Source organism: Pleurodeles waltl, chromosome 9 (genome assembly GCF_031143425.1).
Source record: "Pleurodeles waltl isolate 20211129_DDA chromosome 9, aPleWal1.hap1.20221129, whole genome shotgun sequence".
NCBI classification, from domain to species: domain Eukaryota; kingdom Metazoa; phylum Chordata; class Amphibia; order Caudata; family Salamandridae; genus Pleurodeles; species Pleurodeles waltl.
Window position 1 is genome coordinate 972,692,017 of NC_090448.1, and position 25,479 is coordinate 972,717,495.

The 25,479-nt window shown below is 45.0% G+C and overlaps 1 protein-coding gene across 2 annotated transcripts in view; it reads left to right on the top strand.

Moving 5' to 3' along the window:
• Window positions 1-25,479, top strand: part of SPTLC2 (serine palmitoyltransferase long chain base subunit 2) — a 327,100-nt gene that overhangs the window by 126,196 nt on the left and 175,425 nt on the right. For both annotated transcript variants that reach the window (XM_069208404.1, XM_069208403.1), the window contains exon 5: window positions 22,653-22,777. In XM_069208404.1, coding sequence (XP_069064505.1) covers window positions 22,653-22,777 — 125 coding nt within the window. The remainder of the gene's footprint in view (window positions 1-22,652; window positions 22,778-25,479) is intronic.

Sequence of the window (25,479 nt, forward strand, 5' to 3'; positions counted from 1 at the left end):
CTCATAAGGAAGAGTAAAGAGGCACTAAAACCCATTCTTCCGTCCTACCTATTAAATATTGCACACAAAACTAAAGAGGAACAGGGCTAGGCATATCTGCAAAACACCATTTGGGGACAGGTTTGTCACTGGAAATTGCACGGCTCTCAAATAAATGTATTTGAACTCATGGGCGTTTAAGTGGACTATCACCACTTTTCATGAGAGTGAGGGTTATTTGTTAATATTGTGAGAGAAAAGCCTCCCAGAGATAGAAAGGAGAAAGAAGTTAATACAGACTTCAGTAATTCTTTTTACATACTTTATTTTTGGTTACCTTGACTATATTCAAAGCCAAGACGATAAGGGAATTGTTGTCTATAATGGATGTGTGGTCTATTAGTAACATTCCATCTGAACTTGTCTGCATGTTTCAACCCTTTTAAAGAGCACCAGGTGGTCCACAGCGTTCTTCGGTATGACAATGATAACGAAATTCACTTTGTCCCACGAAAAGTAGTAGTAGCCCACTTGAACTCCTAGAAATTTAAGAGTGGGAATGCCCGTGATGAAACATACCACATTTATGTGAGTGAGGGCCTTGCAGTTTCCAGTGGCATAGCCCCCAAATGGTGTAGTTCCTGCCCTTCTTTGTTTAGTTGTGTGTGCAAAGGTTCCAAACGAAAAACCTAAGGGGAGTTTTAGCCAACTCCTTAGCATTCTACCTGTCCTCAATAGTGCTTCTGAAGTAGAAATTGAAGGAAAAGGAGGACACATCTCTTAAAGAATACCATTACTGTTGGCTGACCATACCAGGGTGGTAAAGGATCCACTGGCATGCTTGCCCTCGTTGAAACAGTCTACTTTAATTTTGAATGATATGCAGTAAAAGTATTTACCATCAGCATATCGGATGCATGTTGTGAACACTTTTTGACTGAGTGAGATTATGATTTTCTCCCACACAGAAATGACATCTTTTTCCTTCTTTTGCCATCAAGTAGCAGTCCAAAGATTGATGAATGTAAGCCCCCTTTCTGCAGGAATCCCTTACTTGTTATGTTGCGGTGCAGTAGGCAGGAATAAAGTTTAAAGGAAGATGGAAATTGCCAGTCAAAATGTATAGACAACGAGCCCCTAGATTGGATACATCTAAAAAAAAACAGTGGAGGGGGCAATCAATACTGATTTGCAGGAAAGACAAATCACTCCTAGAAAAGCACTCTGCCAAAACACAACATCAACATTGCCAATTAGATCATACACTTTTCACCCATGCCAATGCCCCCTCCAAAGTGTTCCTGTCAACGATATCCTGAACCATTAGGCAACACTGCCAAGCTCAACTGCTAATCTAGCAATGAATCATGGCACCACTTGATATCCATTAATGCATCTAGTACCAGCTCTTCTGGAACCGGTAATGGAAGTCTTTGCAAAACATGCCACTCAAAACACAGTGACACATCACCCTTCTTAAGAAGTAACACCTGCCAAATTTGTATCCAGCATTATTTATTATTTTTTATTTTTTATTTTTATTTTTAGAAGTCATCATATAAATATCAAGCATTTGAAGCCTTATCCTTTGACCTGTTCACCCAGAAGAACACATTCAAATTAAGTAGGCTTAATCATATGACTGCCACACCCTACTTATATATATGATGTCCTACCATTAGTAGTAGTATTGCTGCTGCCTAAAAAGGAATAGACACCTCTTTTGTCTTTTAAAACTCATAACTTGTTTATCTTTAATAAGTAATGTAGTTATAGGTCTTCATCTGAGATATCTATACTGGGGGCAGCATCAATTTGACTACACGATTGCTATAAATACTTGGCTCTGTGCAAACAAGTCGTCAAAGAATCTAAGCCCAGGTGGTAATTAGTAGCATTATCTTATTGACTAGACCAGGTAAAATGAATGTCTAAGTCTGTTGCAGTTAAGATCTATGTGATTTATCAGATGATTTAAGTAAATATTAACAAATATAATTTCAGGTGAAAGAAATCAACTTATTTTCCCTTGACTTAGTTAGGATTGTTTCCTTCTCTGTGGTTTCTAATGTTGGACCGTATTCTCATTTCTTTCTGCTCCCATTTTTTTTGCTTCTGCAAGTTCAAAGATAGTGCAACATATTAGCTCACTTGATCATTTAAACCATGTGGAGGTTTCAAAGTTTTCCAGTTTTTGGCTATTAATAAAATGGCTGTTGCTGATACCTAAAAACGCTTGTTTTTCTGAAGAGACCAAGTTGTCTGAAGCATTGCCATAGCAGGTCCAAATGAGAATCCCACAAAACTTCTATACCCAAGGTAATTGCAGTGTATGATGTGATCCTGATATATAGATTGGTAACTGTCAAAACAAAACTTGAAAGCCAGGCAAACTACTATTTTCACAAAGTTCACTGTGTTCCAATTAGAAATACAAGTAGTTGTTTTTAAAGAAAAGTTTTGTTTTTTTAACCTTGGCACACTTTGTAGGATCTTTTTCAAATAAACTTGGTAATCGGTTTCAAATTCGGACTCTAAAATAACAAATGTCATTTGTAATTGGCGTTTGCTACACAGTTGAAAGTTCTTCTAATTCTAACATAGTCCATGCTTATCTCTGATTTTGAATGTCGATTTTATATTGTTTGATATATCCCAAAATTAGTTTAAAGTCTCTTAAAGTGTCCGTAGTTTTTCTTACCAACAGCTCACTGAATAGTAAGTACTTAAACATAGGTTGTGTGTACTTTAAGCTTGTTAGTCATATTGGCAGTTACAATCCCTAGAATATATTCATCTTTTTGCTATGCTTCTGCCAGTGGCTCAGTGAAGACTGCAAAAAGAAGAGGCAAAAGTGGACAGCCCTCTCTGGTCCCTCGCTGTATTATGAATTCTCTGCGATGTATCCATTTATGTTTTTTTTTCATTAATCTGTTTATTTGCATTTTAGTTCTACATGACAACAAACATGAAACATTAGTACGCAAAAGAGATAGTATTGTGTAGTTACAATGCTCAGAAATATCCATTCAGACTGAGACAACCAGTGAACTAAACATGCGGGCAACTTGGGAAGCTACTGCCCAGTCTCCAGTCCCACCGTTGGACCATGCAAGGACTGAGCTCCAACAGCATACTATTTTCGAGAGAGCCACACTGATACAGAAATGATTGTTTACTCTGATGGCCTCAAGTAATGGACAGCATTGACGAAGGGTTGAACAAAGGCAGTACATGACGAGACAAGTCGCTATGCCAAGTCTCCTCCATTCGCATTATAGCATGAATGTGGCTGGCTGATGAGCTAATGCTGTAAACAAGTTACAAACAATATAAACAATAACCATTGCTGGTTGCTAAACATACATGCATGGAACTGTCATGTGGGCACATCCCGGCTAGACTGAGGCCCACTCCGCTTCAGTCTGGTTCAACGGCGGGGGGTTAGAGCCTATCATCTACTCCAGTCAACAACACACTGCCTAACTCCCGCGCTGCATCAGGCCCCTTCAGAGAGCACACACAACGTCCCGTCTCAGAGCACCACGCACCTAGCGAACACTCGTCCATGCTAGACCAAGCTCTCCACTTCCTGAGTCCCATTCATATTCCGTAATCGCGGCATCAACTCCTCCCAGCTAGCCGACAATGGAAACTGACGCAGCCCCAACACCTCTTCCCTCCCCAGCACTGCACCATCAGCCCCGGCCCACACCTCAAAGGAGCATCTCCAAGCCTGCAACCGCGGGGGGGCTGGCGACTTCCACCTGAGGGTCACTAGCCTCTTTGCCGTAATGAGTCCCAAATCCGTGAATCGCACTGCAGCTCTATGCCTCTTGCCTCTGGGAAACAGCCCCAGAATGCACGCTCCCCAAGTAAATGGAACCCGCTGAGCTGTGCGTTCCGACAGACATGCAACCACTACTCTCCAGTAGGAGCGCAAAGAAGGGCAAGACCACAACCTGTGTAATAAATCCTCGCCCACAGCATGACAACGGGGACAAACGGCATCCTGACGAGCAAAGTATCTATTCACTCGGGCTGGAGGGAGATAAGATCTGTTGACAATATAGAACTGAATTAAGCGAAATCTGGAGTTGTGGGGTATGTTACGGTGGCCAGATAGGGCCAACCTCCACTGCGCTTCCAAAATCGAGCTGCCCGTATTTTCTTCCCAAGCCATACGCAGCGCATCGCTCTCCAGGACCGCATGCGCCCACAGCGCGTCTGCAAACCAGCTGATCAAGCGTCGACCCCGACCCATCACATGCAAGTTTTGAATCAACAAATGCGTAGGGGGAGCCACCGACCCATCTCCACATTTGGATCTCAGGGCTCTCAGCAAGGAATTGTATAGCAGGAACTGCCCAGACAGCTGCCCCAGCTCCTGAAGCCGAGCGAACGACAGCAGCTGGCCATCCTTATAAAGATCGCCCAATGTGCACAGCTCCACTTCGTGTCACGTGTGCAGCTCCAAGTCCGATGTAATCCTGGGACCTCTTGGCTTGCCCAACAGCGCTAAGGCTGGTGCAAATGGGACTACCCACCCAGTGAGTTGGAGGGATCTGTTAAAAGCATCAGTATGCCACCCTGAGGAATACCTGTCGCGTGGCCGGCGCACGTGTAAGCGGTTGAAATAAATGCAGGATCTGCTGTGCTGACCAGGGGCCACACTCAGACGCTGTATCGGTGAGCTGGACGCCCACCAGCCACCTAGACACCCACTGAAGCTGAGAGGCCAGGTAGTAGTGCTCTAGATTAGGGACCGCCAGCCCACCCCTTTCAGGTGGCAAATACAGCTTCTTCAGGGCAACCCTGCAACGGCCTCCATTCCAAATAAAGTCCCGCAATACTGACTCCAGAGACCTAAAGAAGCCGGGAGGGACATAGTACGGTAGGTTTGAAAAAAAGTACAATAAGCGCGGCAAGACCACCATCTTTAAAAGTGCTATTCTACCAGCTACCGACAGCGGCAGTGTCTTCCAAAAAGATATCTGAGACTTAATCGAAGAAACCGCTCTTGTGAGGTTACCATCAATCAGGTTCTTCTCACAATGGTAAACATAAATACCCAGATATCTGATCATACATGGCTGCCACGGAACAGGACTTTAGCTAATATGAGTCCCGAAGCCCTGGATCAAAGGGGAAGAGACTCGATTTGGACCAATTGATTTTGAGACCGGATATCGCGAAGCGCTGTAACAGCGCCCCCACCCTTGGGGGTGGGGGGGACCTGCGTGATATCACGGAAGTACAGGAGAAGGTCGTCAGCATACAACGATACTATGTGCATACCGTCTCCCAGAGCGATGCCCCAATCAGTCCCCTCTCCACGCAGAGCGGCTGCCAAGGGCTCCATGGTGAGTGAAAACCGCAACGGTGAGAGAGGGCAGCCCTGTCTCGTTCCCCTGCACACATCGATCGGCTCCGATATCACGCCCCGAGCTTCATCCGAACCTGCGGCCGAGTATACAGCAGCTTCTCCAGCCGGGCAAAGGAGGGTCTCACAACAAACCGCTGCAACACTCTGAACAGGTAAGGCCACTCCAGAGAGTCGAAAGCCATCTCCAAATCCAGGACAAGGCAGCCCGCCCTCGCCCAGTCCCGCCTCGCATACTGCATGACGCGAAACAGCCGTCTAATATTATGTGAGGTGTCCCTGGCCGGCACAAACCCGCTCTGGTCAGGGTGGACCAGGTCCGGCACCCTCGGGGCAAGTCGCACCGCCAACACTTTAGCCTGAATTTTGTAGTCGGTGTTCAGCATTACGATCCCAGTTCCGTTGCGTCCCTCCCAGGCTTAGGAAGAGACCCAGCAATGCCTCCCTCTGAGAGGCTGACAAGCAGCCCCTCTGGATAGCCTCTTCATACATGTGAAGAAACCGGGGTGCCAGCTGAGGTGCAAAGGCCTTGTAAAAGTCAAGAGCAAACCATCCGGACCCGGGGTTTTACCGGATGCAAGCTCACCAATACTGGACTTTATTTCCTCAAGATCAAGAAGCACCTCAAGCGCCTCCACTTGCTCCTCCTCTAAACATGGAAGCTTCACACCAGGGAGAAAGTTGTTACAGAGACCTTCCGTGGGAGGCGTGTCCGAAGCGTATAGCACCCCATAGTGCTTCGTGAACTTGGCATGTATTTCCCGGGGTGTATGCACCATCCCCCCTCACCTGTGCTCGAATCTTCACAACCGGTCCCCTGTCGCCATCACGCGGATCAGCCAAGCCAGCAGCTTGCCCGCCTTGTCGGCCGAGGCATGGGTTCTCGCGGAATGCACAGCATAATTCAAACAGCGCAACCGCTCAAGTAACGACAGGTGCTCTGCGCGAGCCGCAGACAACCTCGGATCTTCCGTCAAACCACCAGCCACCTCGCCCTCCAGACGCAGCACAGAACGCTCCACTCGGATCAAGTCACACTCAGGGGAGTGGCGCAGACTACACTGGGTCCCCAGGCAGTGCCCGTGGATAAAAACTTTAAATGCATCCCATTCCAATAATTCCGAGAAGGCTGTGCCTTCATTGTCTTCAAAGTACTCAGGAATCGTGACGCCCGAAAGGCAGCATCTTCCAACAGTTCCGGTCTCAACCGCCAGGTGGGAATGGCTGGAGGAGCAGAGTCCCAGCTCAGACTCGCAAGTAGCGGATTGTGATCCGAGTGCGTACGCCCCAGGTAATCTGTGTCTACAATCACTGAAGCCAGATTCTGAGTGCAAAACATCCTATCTAAACGCACATGCAGGGAATGCGGAGCAGAGTAGAATGAGTAAACCCTATCCCCAGTATGGCGTTGCCTCCAAATATCAACCAACTGCCAATGCTGGGCCCGTGACACTAGGCCACGTGCGCCCGTCACAACCGGAGTTGTGGGTAATGGAGGGAAGGAGCGATCCAGATCAACATCAAGGACACTATTGAAGTGTGCTCCCCCTGCCCCCCCCCCCCCCAAGCAACCATGGGAACTCACTCCAGCCCGCTAAGTGTTGCGATAATCCGCGCAGGAAAGAGGTCTGGTCTACGGTCGGAGCATAGATGGAGCCCAGCACCACAGCATGACCCGACAGCCGTCCTCGGATCAGTACAAATCTGCCCTGTGGGTCTAGGATCCGCTCCCCTGCCGCAAAGGGTGCTCCCGCTCGAACCCAGATCAAGGCGCCCCCAGCGTACGCCGAGTGACCCGTCGCATAGAGTTGCCCCCTCCAACAGCACTGCAATCGGGGATCTCCGAGCCCACAAGGTGCGTCTCTTGCAGAAACGCCAAATGGATTGAGTGCCTTCTAAGATAGGAGTAAATAGCATACCGGCGCTTAGGGGTGTGTATGCCCCTCACATTCCATGTAATCGCAGTGTATGAAGACATGACATAAGTAGCCCACCACCCCCTCCACAGACACCCCGCTCCACCGCATTGCGCCATAACCCACATTAACAGTGGCCCAACCTCCGACCGGATGCTCTGTGTATGTCTTCCAGCATAACCAAAACATACCCAATACCATCAGGGCAGTTAAACAGGTCACCGCCCATACCCAACAACAAGAACAGCAACTTGCAACAACGCAACCACTCATTGTGTATCTCCACTAGTAAGAGTATAAGGTAGGCCAATCCCACAGGCAGACAATCCCTACGTGAATCGCGCTGCCCGGCTATGACAGATAATAGTGAGGGGGACAGGAAGGGGAAGATCGGAAGAGGGGGAGACCACTCATCAGCTATAAGCATGAGCAGGATACAAGGACAGGCTCATACTCAGCAACCACTTGTACAGAGCCCCGAGGACAGGGGTCCATATTCGACAATCAAATCCGCCATCCATTTACAACATCGAGCACACTGACTAGACTCAAACACATACAACAGGCCGGGTGCACAATCCCAGAAGTGCATAATTTCCCAACACAGTTCAGGCAGTCTTTAAAAAAGTTCATCCGCCGTAGCAGGTGTGACAGGTGGGCCCTCAACGAGGCCCAATTCGGAGAATCGATCAGGTGTGGTGGGTCGGTCACTGGGTGGCTGCGAGATTTCAGTCTCCGATTCTGACGCCAGTGGGAAGGCACTAATAGCCGCTGCCGAGTGAATCGCCTCTCTCCTCTCCTGTATGAGCTGCTCCAAGTCTGGTGCATGTGCCGCAGATCCCGCACCAGCTTCACCTCTCTTCCGGGCACGTCTGGCCCGATTGCGTTTACTACTTGACACCGGCACCTTTCGCCCCTCCGCACAGCCCAAAGCATAGCCCGTAGACTCGAGCCACTACCTTGCTGCCTCAGGCGTGGAAAAAAAGTGCGACTTGTTCTCAGCCACAATGCGCAGCTTGGCGGGAAATAGCAAGGAGTAGTTTAGGCAGAGAGACCTAAGTCTGCATTTCAAAGGCAGATAGGAGGCCCGATCTCATGGTACCGCTAGAGTATAGTCCAGGAACAGCAAAATCTGCGCATCATCCACCTGGGGGGGGAGGGTGTGTGGGGGGGGCAGTGAGGCACGCACAGTGCGGAGTATGGCATCTCTGTCCGCATCATGGAGGAGGCGGATGATGAACGGACGAGGACCACTCCCCGGCGGCCTGGGCCGCGTAGGTATCCGGTGTGCTCGCTCCACAGGTAAAAAAAGAGGGGGTGAGCGTGCCCACTGGCATCAGTTCCCGCAGCCATCTCTCAGAGTAGGCCACCGCGTTCTGGCCTTCAGTGCCCTCCGGAAGGCCAACCACCAGAACATTATTCCTCCTGGAGCGCCCCTCCGCTTCCTCCACTTGACGCTCCAATTCAGCTACACGGGCCAGAACATCCTCCATCTCCGATTTCAAGCAGGAGGTTGTCGGCAACAGATCGTCCACCCTTGCCTCAATTTCACCAGTTCTGTCTGCCAGCTTACGGTGATCAGCATGCAGTAGTACAAGGTCGCTAGTCACCTTGTCTATTTTGGCATCTAATGACGTGCAGGCCCACTCCAGCGAGTCTCCAATGCGCTCCACCGCAGCAAGAACTGCATCTAGCTTCTGACTGTTCTGCACCGTCGTGTCCTGTGCCCTCCCAGCTCCGGTACCAGAACGCAAGCATCCTGTCCCCGTCGCCATGTTCCAGGTCTCAGGTAGGTTCCACCTGCTCTCGGGCCGACACTCTCCGTCTCACCACCGGTTGCGCCTAAAATGTTCCTTCAACTGACCCCAATTGGCACAGAGGGTCTAATGCAAGAGTTTGCTGCCAAGGGCGCAGCTGTCCGATGCCGAATGGTGCAGCCAGTGTCCACCTCCAACACCACACTCCCAACGCCCAGTGACAACTGGGTCTGCAGCAGCAGGTACCAAGGGTGATCCTCCACGCGGCACCTTCGTCACCATTAAGTGGCGGCTTACCCTGCAGGGCCTCACAGCTTCTCCACTCCCACAGCTGCGCAAGGGGATGTATCCTGGATCAGGCCAGGCCCGCCTGCTGGGGTCACCAGATCGTCACCACCCGGCAGTACGAGCAGCCCGGCCCTCGGGTGCTGCACCTCTGCGGTTTGAACACCCACTCCAGCTCCGCGGGCTCCACCGCCTGCCTCCAAGCCCGCAGAGGGATCAGCCAAGTCCAGGGCGGGCGCGGGTTCAATTCAGCAATCAACTCCGGGCCTGACAAGGCCCCTATCACCTGACGGCCACCAACAGCCCGGGCGTGCTCCAAAAGAGGTGCCGGCCCCGCAAGGCATCCTCCCTCCTCCAACGCCCTTAGATGGGCCTCGCCCAAGGACCACTGCGTCTTCACCAGTCCCCAAGAAGGCCGCACAGGCCCGGCCCAGGTCCCGGACGGGCCCCCGGAGGGGCGCCCACCAGCAGCCCGCACCTCCCACTCACCTCTCCTCCTTCGGGCCGTCTCCTCCTCCACCAGGACAGCAGCGGCCGCGCAGCAGCACCTCCGCTGGGCTGTTCCAACCCGCAGACTCCGTCTATGCCTTGCGCGCACCACTCCGCACAGCGCTGAACACCGCTGCACGGCTCTGCTCAGCAGGCCACGGCCTACACGACCATGGAAGGCAAGCCACCGATCAAAGGCTGCTCAGCCCCATCCGGGTCCGAACCCGGCCACCCGCGGGGCCTCACAGGTCCTCTGCCCCCTCAGATGATGCCAGATAAGCCGGGCGCGGCGCGGAGCTCGTTCAGCTTGCGTCCGCCATGTTTAGCGGCTCGGCCACGCCCCCGTGTATCCATTTTATGATTAACTCATCCTTGGATAATCATACAACACTTTAATTTTCACTTTAAATATTGATAGAACTTTTAACTGGGATGTCACTCTCCCAAGATATTTCCACCTTACTAAATCAAACACCTTTTCGTAGTTAGGTGTAAGACATAGCATTGCTGTAGACTGATAATTTGTTACCGCAATACAAGCTGTTAGATCACTTATATTTTTTTCAGTGGCTGTCTCTAATAAAGCCTTATTGGTGTGCATGTACGCTCTGTGGCCGAACATATTGAAGTGTAGTCTCCAGAATCTTAGGATAGGTTTTGGCATTGGAAATCTCCGATAATGAGTACTGTAACTCACATAGTCCGATGCATCTTTACCGGGTTTACAGAAAATCCGAATTTATGTGTCTGTGTAATTTGCCATGTTTCAGGAATACAACCAGAGTCATTGCTTGAAACTCCAGGTTCAGGAGAAGTTGAATTTGTGTCCACAAAAGATGTTATGTTTTATAAGGAAGACCAAACTGTCCAGTAACTTTCCCTTCTGTTTTTTGCTACTGTGGTAGTTTCTTGCATTGTGGTCTGTTGAGATAGTGTTTTAGTCTGGATTGCTAGTACTAGCTGGTGAAATATGTTCTGGAGATCTGTTTACTGTCGTATTCTCATAGCATTCAAAACACCAGTTCTCCAATTTCGGGAAGTTCCAGTGGGCGCAGCTTCAGGGGAATCTCACCGATATGGTCCAGATCTCAGAGGGGACTGCACTAGATCTGCAGTGTTGGCTGTCGATTCCATATTGGGTCAGCAGCAGATCTCTCTCCTTTCCCCAACCAGATCTCACAGTAGTGACAGATGTGTCACTCCTGGGATGGGGCAGCCACATGGGAGAGGCGGAGATCATCAGCCTCTGGTCTCCGGTGGAGTCCAACTCCACATCAACCTTTTGGAGCTCCAGGTGCATTGAAAGCATTCCTTCCCTGTCTCAAAGGGCCAGTGGTGTAGGTGCTCACCAACAACACCACCGCCATGTGTTACTGCAACAAGGAGGGCGGAGTAGGGTCGTGGACCCTCTATCAAGAGGCTCTTTGCCTCTGGACATGGTTGGAACGCCAGGTCATTTCCCTGGTGGTTCAGTATCTGGCGGGTTTTCTGAATGCCAGAGCAGATGAACTCCGGAGGTGGCGCAATGTGTCTTTCAGCAGTGGGGAGAGCCTTGGTCAGATCTGTTTGCCTCCGCAGGGAGTGTGCAATGTCAGCTGTTTTGCGCGTTGGGGTTTCCAAGTTGGCACAGGCTCAATGATGCTTTTCATCTCAAGTGGAGCTGAGGCCTCATTTACGCCTTCCTGCCAATACCACTTCTACCCAGAGTTCTGAAGAAGATCAAGCATGACCGGGCCCAAGTAATCCTGGTGGCTCTTAACTGGGCACAAAAGATCTGGTGTCCTGAGTTTTTGAGCATGGGCAACGATCCTCTGATCAGCATGATTCTTCAGGAAGATCTTTTGTTGCAGCATCAGGAGAGGGTTCTCCAACTGAATCTGTCCAGTCTCCGCCTTTTTGCATGGACATTGAGTGACAACAGTTGTTAGCTTTCAACCTTGCACCTGAAGTCTGTAATGTAATCTTGGCAGCCAGGTGTCACTCCACCAAAATGGTATACGCCTGTCATTGGAAGAAGTCGGTGGCATAATGCACAGACACTCTCCTCTCTTGAAGGTCAATTTTTTAAAAATTTTGTTTACATTTGTTGGCCCAGCAAGGCTCTGCTGTGGGCACTCTCAAAGGTTAGTTGTCTTCAGTTTCTGCTTTTTAAGGTTGCCTGATCCACCTTCTTTGTTTAAATCTCCTATTGTAAATAGGTTCCTTAAAAGCCTTACCTATGTTTCCTCTGTCCCCATTCATTATGCCTCAATGGGACTTTAATTTGTTTTGACATTTCTGATGTGCACTTCTTTCAAGCCTCTCCACAATTGTCCTCTCAGGCTTCTCACTTTAAAAACAGCCTTCCTTGTGGCCATCACATCTAAGCGCAGGGTGAGTGAGCTGTAGACATTGTCATCTAAGCAGCCCTACTTTTCCATCTACCCGGACAAAGTGGTGCTTTGCACACAGGCCTTCTGTCTTCTGGAAGTGGTTACCCCCTTCCATATAGGCCAATCCAGCACCTTACCTACTTTTTATGCACCCCCTCATCCTTCTAAGGAAGAGGAGTGACTGCACCACCTGGACCCAAAAAGAGCGTTGGCATTCTGCCTTGATCGTGCCAAAGCATTCCGGGTGGATGACCAACTGTTTGTTGGTTATGTGGTTGTGAAGCAATGTCGGGCAGTGCAGGAGAGAACCACCTCCAGATGAGTTGTACCATTTATTAAATTGTGCTTTGCACTGGGCAGAGCTGGACAGATTTAAAGAGTGACTGCAGTCACAGTAAATCCAGATGCCACCACAGCAACTATGCATCAGTGCTTATACTAGCAAGCATCCCAGCAGCACCAGAGTAATATCATCTTCAGATATCCTGCTTCTTCCAAAGAGGAAAAGGGGCCCAACAGCAAAGTGTGGCAGCAGGAAGCCTCTGGCAGCATTCAGGCAGTCTTACACCGCCCTCACTCTTACCCACTGTATTAGGGTAGGGTTAGCATCCTTGCACACCTAGAGGAGTGTCAAAACATAACAGAAGAAACAATTTTAATCTGTCTTCAAGATTGTTGTGCTGAGTACCAAACCAGTTCTTGAAGTACAAAACCCACAAAGTTCTAAATTGCTGAATAAACTGAAATTAGTAACGCTGTATACATTCTGTAGTAAAAACATGTATTTGAGCTGTTGCCAAGACATTTCTTGTGAGAAGCTTAGGCCCATTCTAGACCGGAAATCAACAACTATTTACTGAAAAAAGCCAAATTTGGCATGCCTCAAAATGTCCATAGTTTAAGTGAGGTGATTTAGTGCCAACCTCCAAGTTATATATTTACTTGTATATGCCTGAAACATGAAAAGGGGGTGCAGCTTAGTATTGGTTCATCACATATCCTCCTACTTTATACTACAACATATCAAAAAGATGTGACATTCAACCACAGTATTCGCCTCAATCTAACAATTAGGCAGTTTAGTAGTGTAAGGTCCCCTATATTCCATCTCCTAGTGTTTACCACATATGTTCATCAAGGCTATCCCAAAAAAAGAATTAAGACCCTTAACCCACCTTGGTGGCGTACTTCATCATCTAGTTCCACTCCACTCTAGGCAGGTGCTGCTAGTGGGCAACAGAAAAAGGTTATAGAATCTGTAGATCCCGGGATGCAGTGAGTAGAGTAGGCCACCACAGACAGACCACCAGTGGGCTTTTTCCTCCCCTTCTCTTTCAGTGTTAAACAGCTTATTATCCCTTCTTCTTACTCTTCAGGTTTTATAGGCCTCACCTTCTCCACTGGATTGCTGTGGGTTCTTAGGTTTGCTCATAATAGAGTAACTGTGCTGGCTATTATGCGTCTATTTGTGAGCTATATATGAACTGATGCTATCTTCATAATTGTGCAGGACATAATGCATCCGTCTGTGCGCTTTGCATTCACTAATGTTATCTTTTGAAATGTTTGTTTAGCATGGACTCACAGTATATGCCGTGAAGCCATGTCTTTTAAAATAACGTTTTCCTGTTGTAGGACTTGAATATTTGTCAAATGTGTTTAATAATTTGTAGACCTAATTACAAGTACTGATTCACATTTGGTGAGCAAGTGGCCTTAAGCTGCATGTGGGTCCTTTTTGTGCTCCTAGGCTTACCACACCTGTTCCACGTGAGTTGACGTCTGAGACCCAGGCACCAGTGAACTGTACACTAGTGGTGATCACATATTGGGAAATCTTTACATATACAGTGTGTATCCCTTCAGTGTCGGGTAAATATTAAATTAGGTTCTGATGAAATGGCATATTACCCTTTTGGGGATCCTTAGGAGTGAAACTTGTAGACTAGAGGGACCACCAAACAACTAATGTTCTATTCTACTCGTTGCTTTTTTTTTTTTTTTTTTGTGATAATCTTGGCATGAATCCACATGGAATAAAGCAAGACCATGAGGGAATTCTAAGTCAATTTTAATTTAAAACTGCACGACTTTTTTCATACATTTCTGACAATCACTTGCTGTATCACTTATGCTCAGAATGCGGTAACGGGCAGCAAAAGAGCTCCCTATCAAAAGGAACCCTTAGCCACCAACCCACCGCCACCACCCCTGCCCCTCTCCGTCCCCTTACGGTGTTGTATGGCCGTTCTAAAATCCATCCTAATTTTGGGATGCATTTGATGAACGTATGTGGTAAACATTAGGAGATTGAATAGAGGGAACCTCATGCTGTTAGCTTGCCTAACTGTATATTTTTGTGTCCCAGTGGCCCTGGAGTTTAGGATAGTATCAGCACTTGCATTTCAAAGTCTTATTATTTGGGTATACTCTGCGCTGAGATTGTCATCAATGTGCAGGTTGTTTTCAGAACACTTCAGGAAGAGGGACATTGTGAGCTACATGTATGTGGACGACTGTATTCTTAAAAAAAAAAAAAAAAAAAAACACAGCAGGGTACTTCGGAACTTTGCAAAATCAGTCACAAAAATGCAAATGTTAGGTCTCTACATCAGCCACGAAACATTCACTGCTTTTCCAGTAATGAACATGCAGTACACGTGAACTTGCGACAAGCAAAAGTGTTTCCTTTGGAGAAGAGACTATAACCAGTCTCATAAAGGTGTAACCTTCTGCTTGTCAGACGTCATCTGATGTCCTGTCAGATTTTGAGTCTAACCTTCATCTTTATTGTTCCCAATCAAAAAATGAACCCAAGGCCGTTACAGGAGTCTGGAGGACCATTTCATTGCACCGTCTTCAATGAAAGCTTTTTCCTTCCGGTTGCACACTAACCCATCCCTGGGAAGTTTATTGAGCTTAAATAAAGGCCTGCAGGACTTTACACAAGAGCTACGTACCTGCTTTTCAGCACCCACTAAACTGACAGCAAAATAGAGTATTATAGCTTTTGTTTAAAAGTTTGCTGCTGAATTAGCTGCTCTTAACTCATCTTTGAAGAGGTAGGTGATTAAGCGTTGTTTCTGAGCCAGATTGCTTCATCTTCCCCCCCAATGATCCCCTTGATGAGGATCTTTTGTACATGTTGTGCCATTGAAATGGCAGCGCTTTTTGCAACACTCATAATTTATTATTACTAAAAGTACTGGTGTTCTATTTTCAAGTTTCTCTAATCCTTCTTTTTGTCCTAGCGTTTGTACCACCAATATAATTGTCTGTGAAGGTTGCATCAACTGTTGGTTTTATTGGGCGCATGTACTCGCACTGAATCTTACACTATTTTAAATTGACTTTTTTGAATGATCTGTTTTGAGCAAAATTGTTTTCATAATTCTTATACTAATTGATCGCCGGGGACACAATGCCCCTTAAAACATTAAAATCATTATGCAGCTAACTGAAAAGTAAGCCCAGATTGTTACTGACTCCAAAATATATAATTGGTGTTTGATATAAATAATAGTAAATAATAAAGGTGTTTGATACAAAAAAAATTGGCACCTTTACTGTTTGTCTCGTGTTGCATACCTAGATCCCTGTTATTAAATTCAGAAGTCCCAACTCCCTCATAAATCTGCCTTACTGTTTTTATAATTGGTTGAACCCGTTCAGTGCAATAGACAGCCGGGAGCCACCTGATGTACACAGCTCTGGAAATCCCTCTGTGGTGGTCACAAGAGGTATTTCCTTTTCAAAGAAACAGCCTTGAGAGCGCTTCCCCATCTCCCGACACTGTTTCTGTGTTTTAAGGGGACGCACGCCGATCAGCTAATTTCATTTTCGCTGCATTGATGCTTGTGGGGCTATCTCAGCTCCCTGAGCACCAGTCCAGACAAGAAAGGTATTGTTGGAAAAGGGAGAATCTCTGGTACAGTCTTTCAGTTAAGGGGGGCAGGCAAAAAGCCCGCTAGGCACCAGGGACCATAATCTTTTTATTAGTATAGGGGTGTGGGCTGCCCAGTATGGCCATGGCAATGCCCCCACCCTCTAAAACAATGGGTACAGTCTTTCTGCCCCCCCCTTGTCACTCATTTTCGAAACATTTCTGTGATGGAAGCTTCCGTAATCTGCAGAAATCCAAACAATTCCTACCACCCATCATTATCCCACCTGGACAAATAAAAACTCATCCCCTCTTGTGTAGGTGGGCTTAGTGCCAACGACTGGAATGGATCCAACGGAGGTCCTTGGTATGATCCTTTTCTGTCACTGCACTAGGCCCAGCCACACAGGTAGGGCAGAATTTTTGTTGGCACAAGTGGGGCAATCCTTGGTGGTAGGAATTTTGTGGATTCCTGCAGATTCTGAAAGTTTCCTTCACTGAAATGTAAGGAAAATGCGTGATTTCAGGAAAGGTTTGAGGATTGTAGGGCATTGTGAGTATGAAAACCTAATGGGATCCACGCAAGTCACACCATCCTGGATTCCCCCACATGTCTAGTTTAAAAAAAATGTACAGGTTGGCTAAGTTTCTCTAGGTGCCGGCTGAACTAGCATCCAAAATCTAAAGCTATTCACTTCGGAAAATGAGGGTCAGGTTTAGTTGGAAAAAACGCTGCGTCTATGTAGCATTTTGGGACATTTCCTGTCGGCACTCGGTCTACCCACTCAAGTGAGGTACCATTTTGATCGAAAGACTTGGGGAAATGCCGGGTAGAAGGAAGTTTGTTGCTCACCGCAGATTTCAGAACTTTCCATCACAGAAATGTGAGGGAAATTTAAAAAAAAAAAAAAAAGGTCAATTTTAGATTTGCCAGGGATTCAGTGTAAATACATTTGGTAAGAGCCACACAAGTCAGCCCACCCTGGCTACCCCTAGGTTTCTAGTAATCAAAAATGTACAGGTTAGCTAGGTTTCCCCTACTTGCAGACTGAGTTAGGCTCCAAAATCTAGACCTACCCACATGGAAAAAGAGGGTCAGTTGTGGGTGGAAAAATGTGCTGCGTCCATGTTGCGTTTTAGGCTGTTTCCTGTGACGTACCATTTTTATCGGGAGACTTGTAGGCATATAGATTAGTGCAGCATTTGTTATTACCAATTGGATTATGCTGCATTTGTGCCTTTCAAATGTAAACTAGTGTATAAGAAAGATGACAATTTGAAAAATACCCTCCAAATCATGCGCTAGTCCGAGTACCTACAAATTCAGAGATGTAGAAATAACCACTGCAAAAGTTATTGGGCTTATCCCAAAAGGGCTCAGTTCCTGGGGGGGGTGAGGGTGGGAGGCTAAGCAGCTAAATGTAAAATTAGCATTTGTCTTTTGTATGTAGCATCATACATTTTTTTGCATACCTACTTTAGCAGCATACAGAAAAATCCCTTCCCAGAGACTTTCTTTATTTATTAAACCAGTGCTTAAAATTTCGTTGAAAATATTTTGTCCAGTTATGCTTCCTGACCCTCTACCTGAGCTAAACATTGTGTTATTCATCCACTTTCAGACCTATTCTGAAAGCTGCACTTTAACTTCTGTCTCCCAAGGTAGTCCTTTCTTGTACCCCTTATGTCAACTCTGAGTCAGCAAGATACATAAGTAATACTCCATTAATGAAAACACTATTCCACAGAATGAAGATGGTCTGAAAAGCACAGCTTAGATTTCATGTCCGCACCAGCATTTATATTTAAATCATTCTGCCCTAGCTGATCAATCCCTTCTCACACAAATGAGGGAGAGGACGAAATTACTTTGCTAAAACCAAAGAGTTAAAGCATTCAAATCAATTATTAGTTAAATGTGGTGCGATGGGAACATTCAAGCATTTTGTTCTCTAATAGATACTTTCCTCTCTAATTTTGTGCTATTAAAAACTAAATAAACAAATTTATGGAGGCCTGAAAGTGTATTTAGCTAGATGGAAGGTAATGATGGCAACCTTTCCGTGAAATATAACGATTGTAGAGATTTATAAGTCAGCTAACTAGAAATCATTAAGGGTAATCCACAAGACAATGTTGTATAGAATAATTCAGCAGTGTTTTAGTAAGACATTGAATATCTGCTGATTGATCAGCGGATCAAAAGAAGACCTCCCCTCTACACCATAAAGATGAAAGATTTCAAGAAGCAAACCAGATATTTGATTCATGGGATAAAATTAAGTCTCAGAAACCAAAAAATTATTAAATGATGCAAATCGGTATGGAGGACTTAAAGAGCACACAAACCTCAATGCCTGAAACAGCCCAACACAGAATTGGAGTGACAAGGATAGTGCTGAAGAAAAGGTAATGCAGTTAACAGAAAACTGGAGGTGAAACTGTCTTATATGAAAAGCTTTCCCTGCACCAACTTGTCCTCCACTGGCCAAAAAAGCAAAATGACCTAGTGCTTCTTGCAGGAGGCAACCACTCCTTCTTGAAGGCAAGAGCAGAGATCTTGGAAGTTGGTGCAGACATTTGTCTCCAGTCTGCTTTTGCCCAAGGACGAAATTGAAGACACAACCCATCTTCTGCTTAGTTGACACCCACATGAACATTCCTAGAAAAATAAAGTGGCCTCAGGCCTGGGGGCATAAGTCCTTCTAAAAATTAAAAAGGGCATAGTGCCCAACCACATAGTCTTAGTTTTCAAAATATTCTGTCTGTTCTTGGTAGCATGCAGCACAGTCACTAAGCCCAATCAGAGTCCCCTTTGTCCCATTATGCCCCAACTTGAACAATTTTCTCTGTAGCAAAAAGAAGCATGAGCCCTGGAGAAGGTCAAGAGATCCGAAAGAGTAAATAGAGACAAGCACGCATTTCCTTTCTGTATAAATTATCAGCTCACACAAGAAAAGCAATATTCAGAAAGTGCTGCTGCACCAGCTATAACTCCTTAGGCTTTGTCTCCGGAATTGAAGCCCTCGTAGCACATGCTTTTTTGCATACTTTGCTTGGGTAAAACAGCCAAATATGGCTCGTTTCAATGTTTATTTTTTCCTCCATCTAAACTATTTACCATTTCTAAGATTGAAGCTTTCTATTGTATTCATTGCTTATGAATACCAGTGAAGGTGCTAGTATGAGGAGGTACATTTGCTTATTTGTAATCCTAATTGTCCATCATTGGGGAATTTCAATGAATTCATGACTAACCCATCACTCCCTGGGAATAAGGAGAGCACCGCAAAGGTGATCATTATTCTAGTCCCTAAAGTATGCAATTACCTCAGACTTTAGTGAGGTGCTAATTCCAATATTTGGTTTGTAGTAGTAAGATCTTTGGATCTTAAAAAATCTTTAAGGGAAAGCTTTTTAGTGCTGTGAAAGAGGGTGATACCATTTTTCCTTCAATGCAAAAAGAAAGTGCTATTCCACTTGGACAACTCGGCTGCCATGATTTTATATCAATAAGCATGGAAGTAGTCTGTCTACATATATATCTATATATACATATATAGATGTGTGTGTGCATATAAATGTATTTTTATACTATATAAATATAGGTATATGTGTACATACATATGTGTGTATGTTGTGCAGTTGGGCCTTTCTAAAGGCATTTGGTTAAGAGGTACATTATTGTTAAGGGGTTTGTTAGGATGCTTTTTGGCAGTTGCTCTTCTCCCTTGCCATTAACCTCTTCAGAGATGTAAAAGTTTTCAGGAGAGCCGCGAAAGCCACATATTTATAGTTGTTCCTTGGTTGCCCAACCGATTTTGGTTTTCCAAAGCTCTTGAAGTTGTAGAGAACAACACTTCCTTCTGTATCTTTTAAGGCATGTTCTCGCAGCATCCTAAATAGTTTTTTCTTCTCACCCCTCAGTCACGGAGCTTGGATGCACAGTTCTACAAGAGTTTACTTTGAGCCGTGTGGGCCATTCATGAATATCAACATTTTTCTGGCAATGAGAAAAACTTTTACTAGATGTTAATATCTATGCAGTGCTCTCGCATTTTACTTTGCATACTTAGAGGTGTCACCTTTCAGTTATCACCTGTCTTTTATTTCATGTCTTATCTGACCAAGTCTCGCTTTCAGTAGATGACTTTAAGGTCCTATTTAGGATCCATCAGTTCTTGGGGGAAATACAGACCAAACATGAATGTGTCTAATGTGTTATTCAACATGTTTATGGATTCCTCCCCTTATAACCTCTTTTTTAGGGACTGCATTGTGTTTGGCATTGTAATGTTTTTCAGTTTCTGGTTCATGTGTCTTTTAGAACCCATAACATCTATTGATAACCAGTTGGTGGCATGGGAAACTACCTTCAATATTTAACTTATATTGGCTTGGAAGATAATGATATCTGTACAGTTCCCCCTGGCAGCTTTAGTGCCCATTCTTCACCATTGCTGACAAGCAATCATTCTAGTTCTCAGCAGAAGCATCAAATACCTTTATTTCTTTTTTTGGCGATTTGCTGACACCATGTGACACTAGTAGTTGAATCGGGTGTCCTCAGAATTAAAGAGGATAGGGGACGAGAAAGGGGTGATAGCAGAAGACAGTATCAAAGACTTAACAAATAGGGTTTGCATTCACAGTGTCTAGGCTTCTTGCATTCTAGTTTGTTTTCTAGAGAAAGCATTTGGTTATTTTTCTAAGTTTGTTTCTTTCATTTTTCTATGAATCAATTACATATTTGATAATTTTATCACAGACGGGCCTCCCAGGCTTCAGTTAACTATTTGATTCTAACATGTTGTGTTAAGTCTGATGGCATTTCGGTTCACGCACTCATGACCAAAGCCTCTATCTTGTTTTTTCAGGGACTTGTTTTACTGTATGTGGCCTACAGAGGTGTCGTGGGCCACTCATCTACTTTTTGTAGCACGACGAGTGAAGTAATTTGTGTTTCTTAACTTCAAATTTAAAAAAAAATGCATCTGATGGTACAATTGTACTTTCTATGCTAGAAGTGGGTTTCCTTAAATCTGGATAGAGTGGGAACATGCCCTAAAACTAAACATACAAGAGTCACTGTGGTTAGCGTTCTTATTACAGCCTGAGCTCCTCCCTAGATTCCCCTGCAGGCCTCCCACTTTCTACCAGACGAAGAGTTATGTAGATGAAGCAAATTTAAGTGACAGCTTGGAAAAATAATCCGTGGATGGATCAGAGCTGAGGAGCACACCCTTTTTCCAGGCAAGTGACATTCAAACCTTTTGCATCTTTTTCAACATGTTCCTTTAGTCCAACCAACACGCATTCAACTATAACATGCCGACGGGTGCGCTTGCTGTTGATTGCAAAATATGTGTTTCTGCTCAAGGCCCTTGCCGTAAAGAAAATTTTTACATCCATGAACTCTGGTTGGTTATTTAGCAGCTTGATATCTGTCATAGTATCAACTGTTTCTCACCCAAAAACTGACCATGTAAGAAACCGTGTCAGGAAAACAGTAATCCAATTTAAAAAGAAAAAAGTGACCACTCAACAAAATAGTGCAACAATTGAATCAAAGCAAAAAATGATTTTGTGTTACATAACGCTATTAGTACCTTCACTGGCTTTCTTTTTAATGATGCCCCGGTTGTTAAAGATTTCTGAATTGAACTCCTAGATGACAGGCTGATAAAAGATTTGTCTGGCTGCAACCGATAGCCTGCAGCAAATACAGTTGCAAGAAATAAATTGTCTTAGTTCTGCCTGTTGTAACAAGTCCATACCATTGTTGATAGACAATTATCGGAGCTACTAAGTATTAATTGAATTTAAAAAGGCAACACTCGAGCCGAAAATATGTTGAGTTTTGTGTACCTGTTTAATTGCTTTTAGTCAGTCATAACATTTTGTTATGTTAGAGGCATCCTGATGTAATGTGCGTATGCAGGCACAGGGATTCCTCACCCACTGAGGAAATGTGCACTCTAGTTTTTGGTATCCATGTATGTGTCCATAATGTGAAAGATCCATTAACACAAGTAGAGTGGATTAATCCTCCACTTTAAGATGGCTGCGGCTCTGCTGCTTGTCATTTAATTGTATTGTCTTTACTGTTAGCCGTGGCTTCTCTAGTTACCACAGATGACCTACACATAATTTAGATGCTGAAAAGTTTTATGAAACTGTTACTGTTCAGTGAACTGTGATTAGTGCCACATCTGAAAGCTATCCTTATGCAGATTTTGGGCCAGGCAGAAGGGAATACTCTGTCACAAACGGATATCCCGTATGCTGTATTACGATCCCTTTGTATCAGATGGGGATCGTAAGGAGGAGGACTGGATACCTGTCACATTTGTGACAGAGTATCCCCTTCACCGAGATCTAAATCAAACCCTTTGTGTCCATTGTTTGAAAGGATCTCCTGGGTTCTTATTAACTTGTCGGGGGTCAAGAAAGAGAGCTAAGAAAGAAGAAAATCATAGAATTTTAAAGCGCAGTCCCCTTTTCCCTAAATGGTTTTGGTGATGCCTTGGTAAGTTCGTCTGGCAGTGTCCAGTTGTGCTCTTTATAACGGTGTTTTCTCTTCCACAGGGAATTTGGACAAGCATGAACAACTTGAGAGGCTACTAGCCGATTTCCTGGGAGTTGAGTCTGCCATGACCTATGGCATGGGCTTTGCAACAAACTCTATGAACATTCCAGCCCTTGTCAGCAAGGTGTGTATAGAACTGTGCAGCTCATGGATCCTAGCACTGTGTTGTTGTGCTGCTGTTGTCTGAAATAACTGAATAAGGTAATATTTTCACATACTACCCACCGAGATTCAGTTCATGGTCACGCTTTCTTCAAGATTACGGAGTACACTGAAGAAGCATTCTTAATGACTTGATGAGCCATTAAAGGAAAGTTGTTTTTATATTTCATTAGATAATAACACGTGTGTAGCCCAGTTGTAGAAAATATTGTTCAGCAAACAGACTCCTTAATTGGGCACAAGGGATGGTCTTGACATAATCTTATGCTGACTCAGAGTACAGATGTTATTGATAAACAAAGGGTAGAATTTTAGAGCTGGAGTATAGAGCAGCAATACAGGTTTTCTGAAATTGATATAGCCATGTGTTCAAAATATATACATTGTAAAAGAATAACTGTTCACTTGCTTCCGTAAAGAAGAAGAAAAAAAAAGCGTCAGTAACTTTTACTATAAGCCTTCTCATCTCACATTTCTTTCCTAGATTTGGCAGACAGGCACTTATTTCCCAGGTAGATTCAGCGAGTCTGCCTTTCTGTAACCGTATCCCAATATTGGAGTAGTATTTTTTTTTTTTTAATATGGCAACATTACATAGCACAGCTTTTTGTAGCAGCCTGGTCTCAGTTTCTTTTTAATGAACTACCTTTGACTGTGCCCACCTAAAAGGGGAAGCCACAGCAAAAAATGTTCCTATTAGCCTGTAGAGATTCAGTAAATTTATCTACCTAGATCACATTTGTGATTTCTCATGAGTGCTCCAGCCTTTGCCTCCCCCTGCGTAATTAGTGAAATTCTTTGTTGGCTGCTCAGTGCCCTCTGGTTTGAAAACCACCATCTCTTCTGGCCCTTTGTGATACGCTGTAACACTTTTCCCAGGTCCTTTACACTTAGTGCATCCAGTGACTCGCAGGCCACACGACTCCTGACACACTTATCAATATCTGGCATTTCTCTTGTGTGCTGTGGCATTTCTGTTGACCCAAGACCTTGATTCTTATTGGAGCCATTGGAATTGCATTGTAGTGGTCTCAGCAGCATTCATTTGTAAGTGCCTTAATTGAAAAGTACTTTGAGCATTTTTTGACACCAGAGGTCTAGTCAACCACAAAAGGGGTGCCATTGCACTTATGATTGTATTTTCAAGAAAGGACACATGTTGCCACTTGGATTAGGAATGGTGAGGTTCTGTGAAATGAATTATCAGCTTTTTAAATGTTTACTTCATTGTTATTTTTTTCATAGCTAAAGAGTGCTCCAATTTGTGAGAGCATCACCTAACAAAAAGTCAAAGGGTTGCTTCAATACCATTGGTAATTTGAGAGCAAACCAAGTTTGGAGAACGGGCTTAGACTCCCTATGGAGTTTGAGTGGCCCAGCAACTACCCAGTTGGTGGAACACTCCTAAAGTCTAGTGCCAAACTGTTCCTACCCACTCTTCCCTCAGCCTTATGACTCCTCTTGCTTCTCCAACGGTACTGTCAAGTCTCTTCAAAACACCTCTTCCAAATGTAAATCCTCCCCACCCTGTTGAGGATGTATACCCACTCCTTCATATCCTAATGCCTTTCCTCTGCCCTACCCACTGCATACACTCATTGTGTGGGGCGTTCTGTTTTGTCGTTAGGTTCTTGTTTCGTAAGTTGCATGCATGCATCCACCTGACCTGTATACTTACATAGACTCTAGTGTTCAGCCTAAACTGAGTTGAAGCCTATCTGAAAGCTAGTGCATGTGATTGAGTATGAGAATGGTGTAGTAGATCTGCATTAAGCATCCACTTTCTGCATGAGCCACAGCATATACACAACTAAAAACTTTGTTCATCTGTTTACCATCAATCAAGGGCATAGAGCAGTTGTAGACTTAATCAAGGTGAGATGGGCATAATCTGATGAGCACACAGATGACCTATGGATCTTTCTGGTTAAAACGACAGCTTTTAGGATGCCTACTTTGAGAACCAGAAGAATCCTGAGCCTTCATATCATAATGTATCCACTTGCATCCTTTGACAGTCATTCAAACCCACAGTGGTTCTGTGTGATTTCCTGTCTGTCAGTTTAGTTAGTTTTATTCCGTTCGCAAACTTACCTCAGTCATTGGTTACTGCTTTTATATAGGCACCAGCTTTCATAAGCAGTGACAGCTGTCTTATTCTTTCCCATACCACCACAGAGGATATAACCTCTGCAAGTGTGACTAGCCGTTGGCTACTCTGAGCAATGAATAACTGCTGCCTTTGTTGCAAACAATTGTAGCCAAAGGGTTGCTTTTGAAGAGCCACTGAAAAGGATTCAAGAGACCCTGCACTGCTCTGAGCGGGACCAGTCTTCATAGATGGTGCCACATAAATCTGGCTTTTTCTTATGTCCATGTTAGCATGACACCAAGTGGCCTATATTATGTGGTTGCTTTGAATGAATATAAACATCTGAGACTATGAGAGTGTTGTGAAGTATTTTCTTGTGCAACAGCTAAACTGTTCATGTTACCTGCAGCACACATCAGGTTTACAGCATCTTGGAAACAGGATATGTTCCTATTTGCCTTAGCTTAGGCTTAGGGAGGTAAGAACACTGCGCTGTAATAAGCCACAAAGTACATTCTATATAAATAAAGTTGTTTTAAGGACCCCTTCTTTTCGCCTCCCTGGGCAGATAT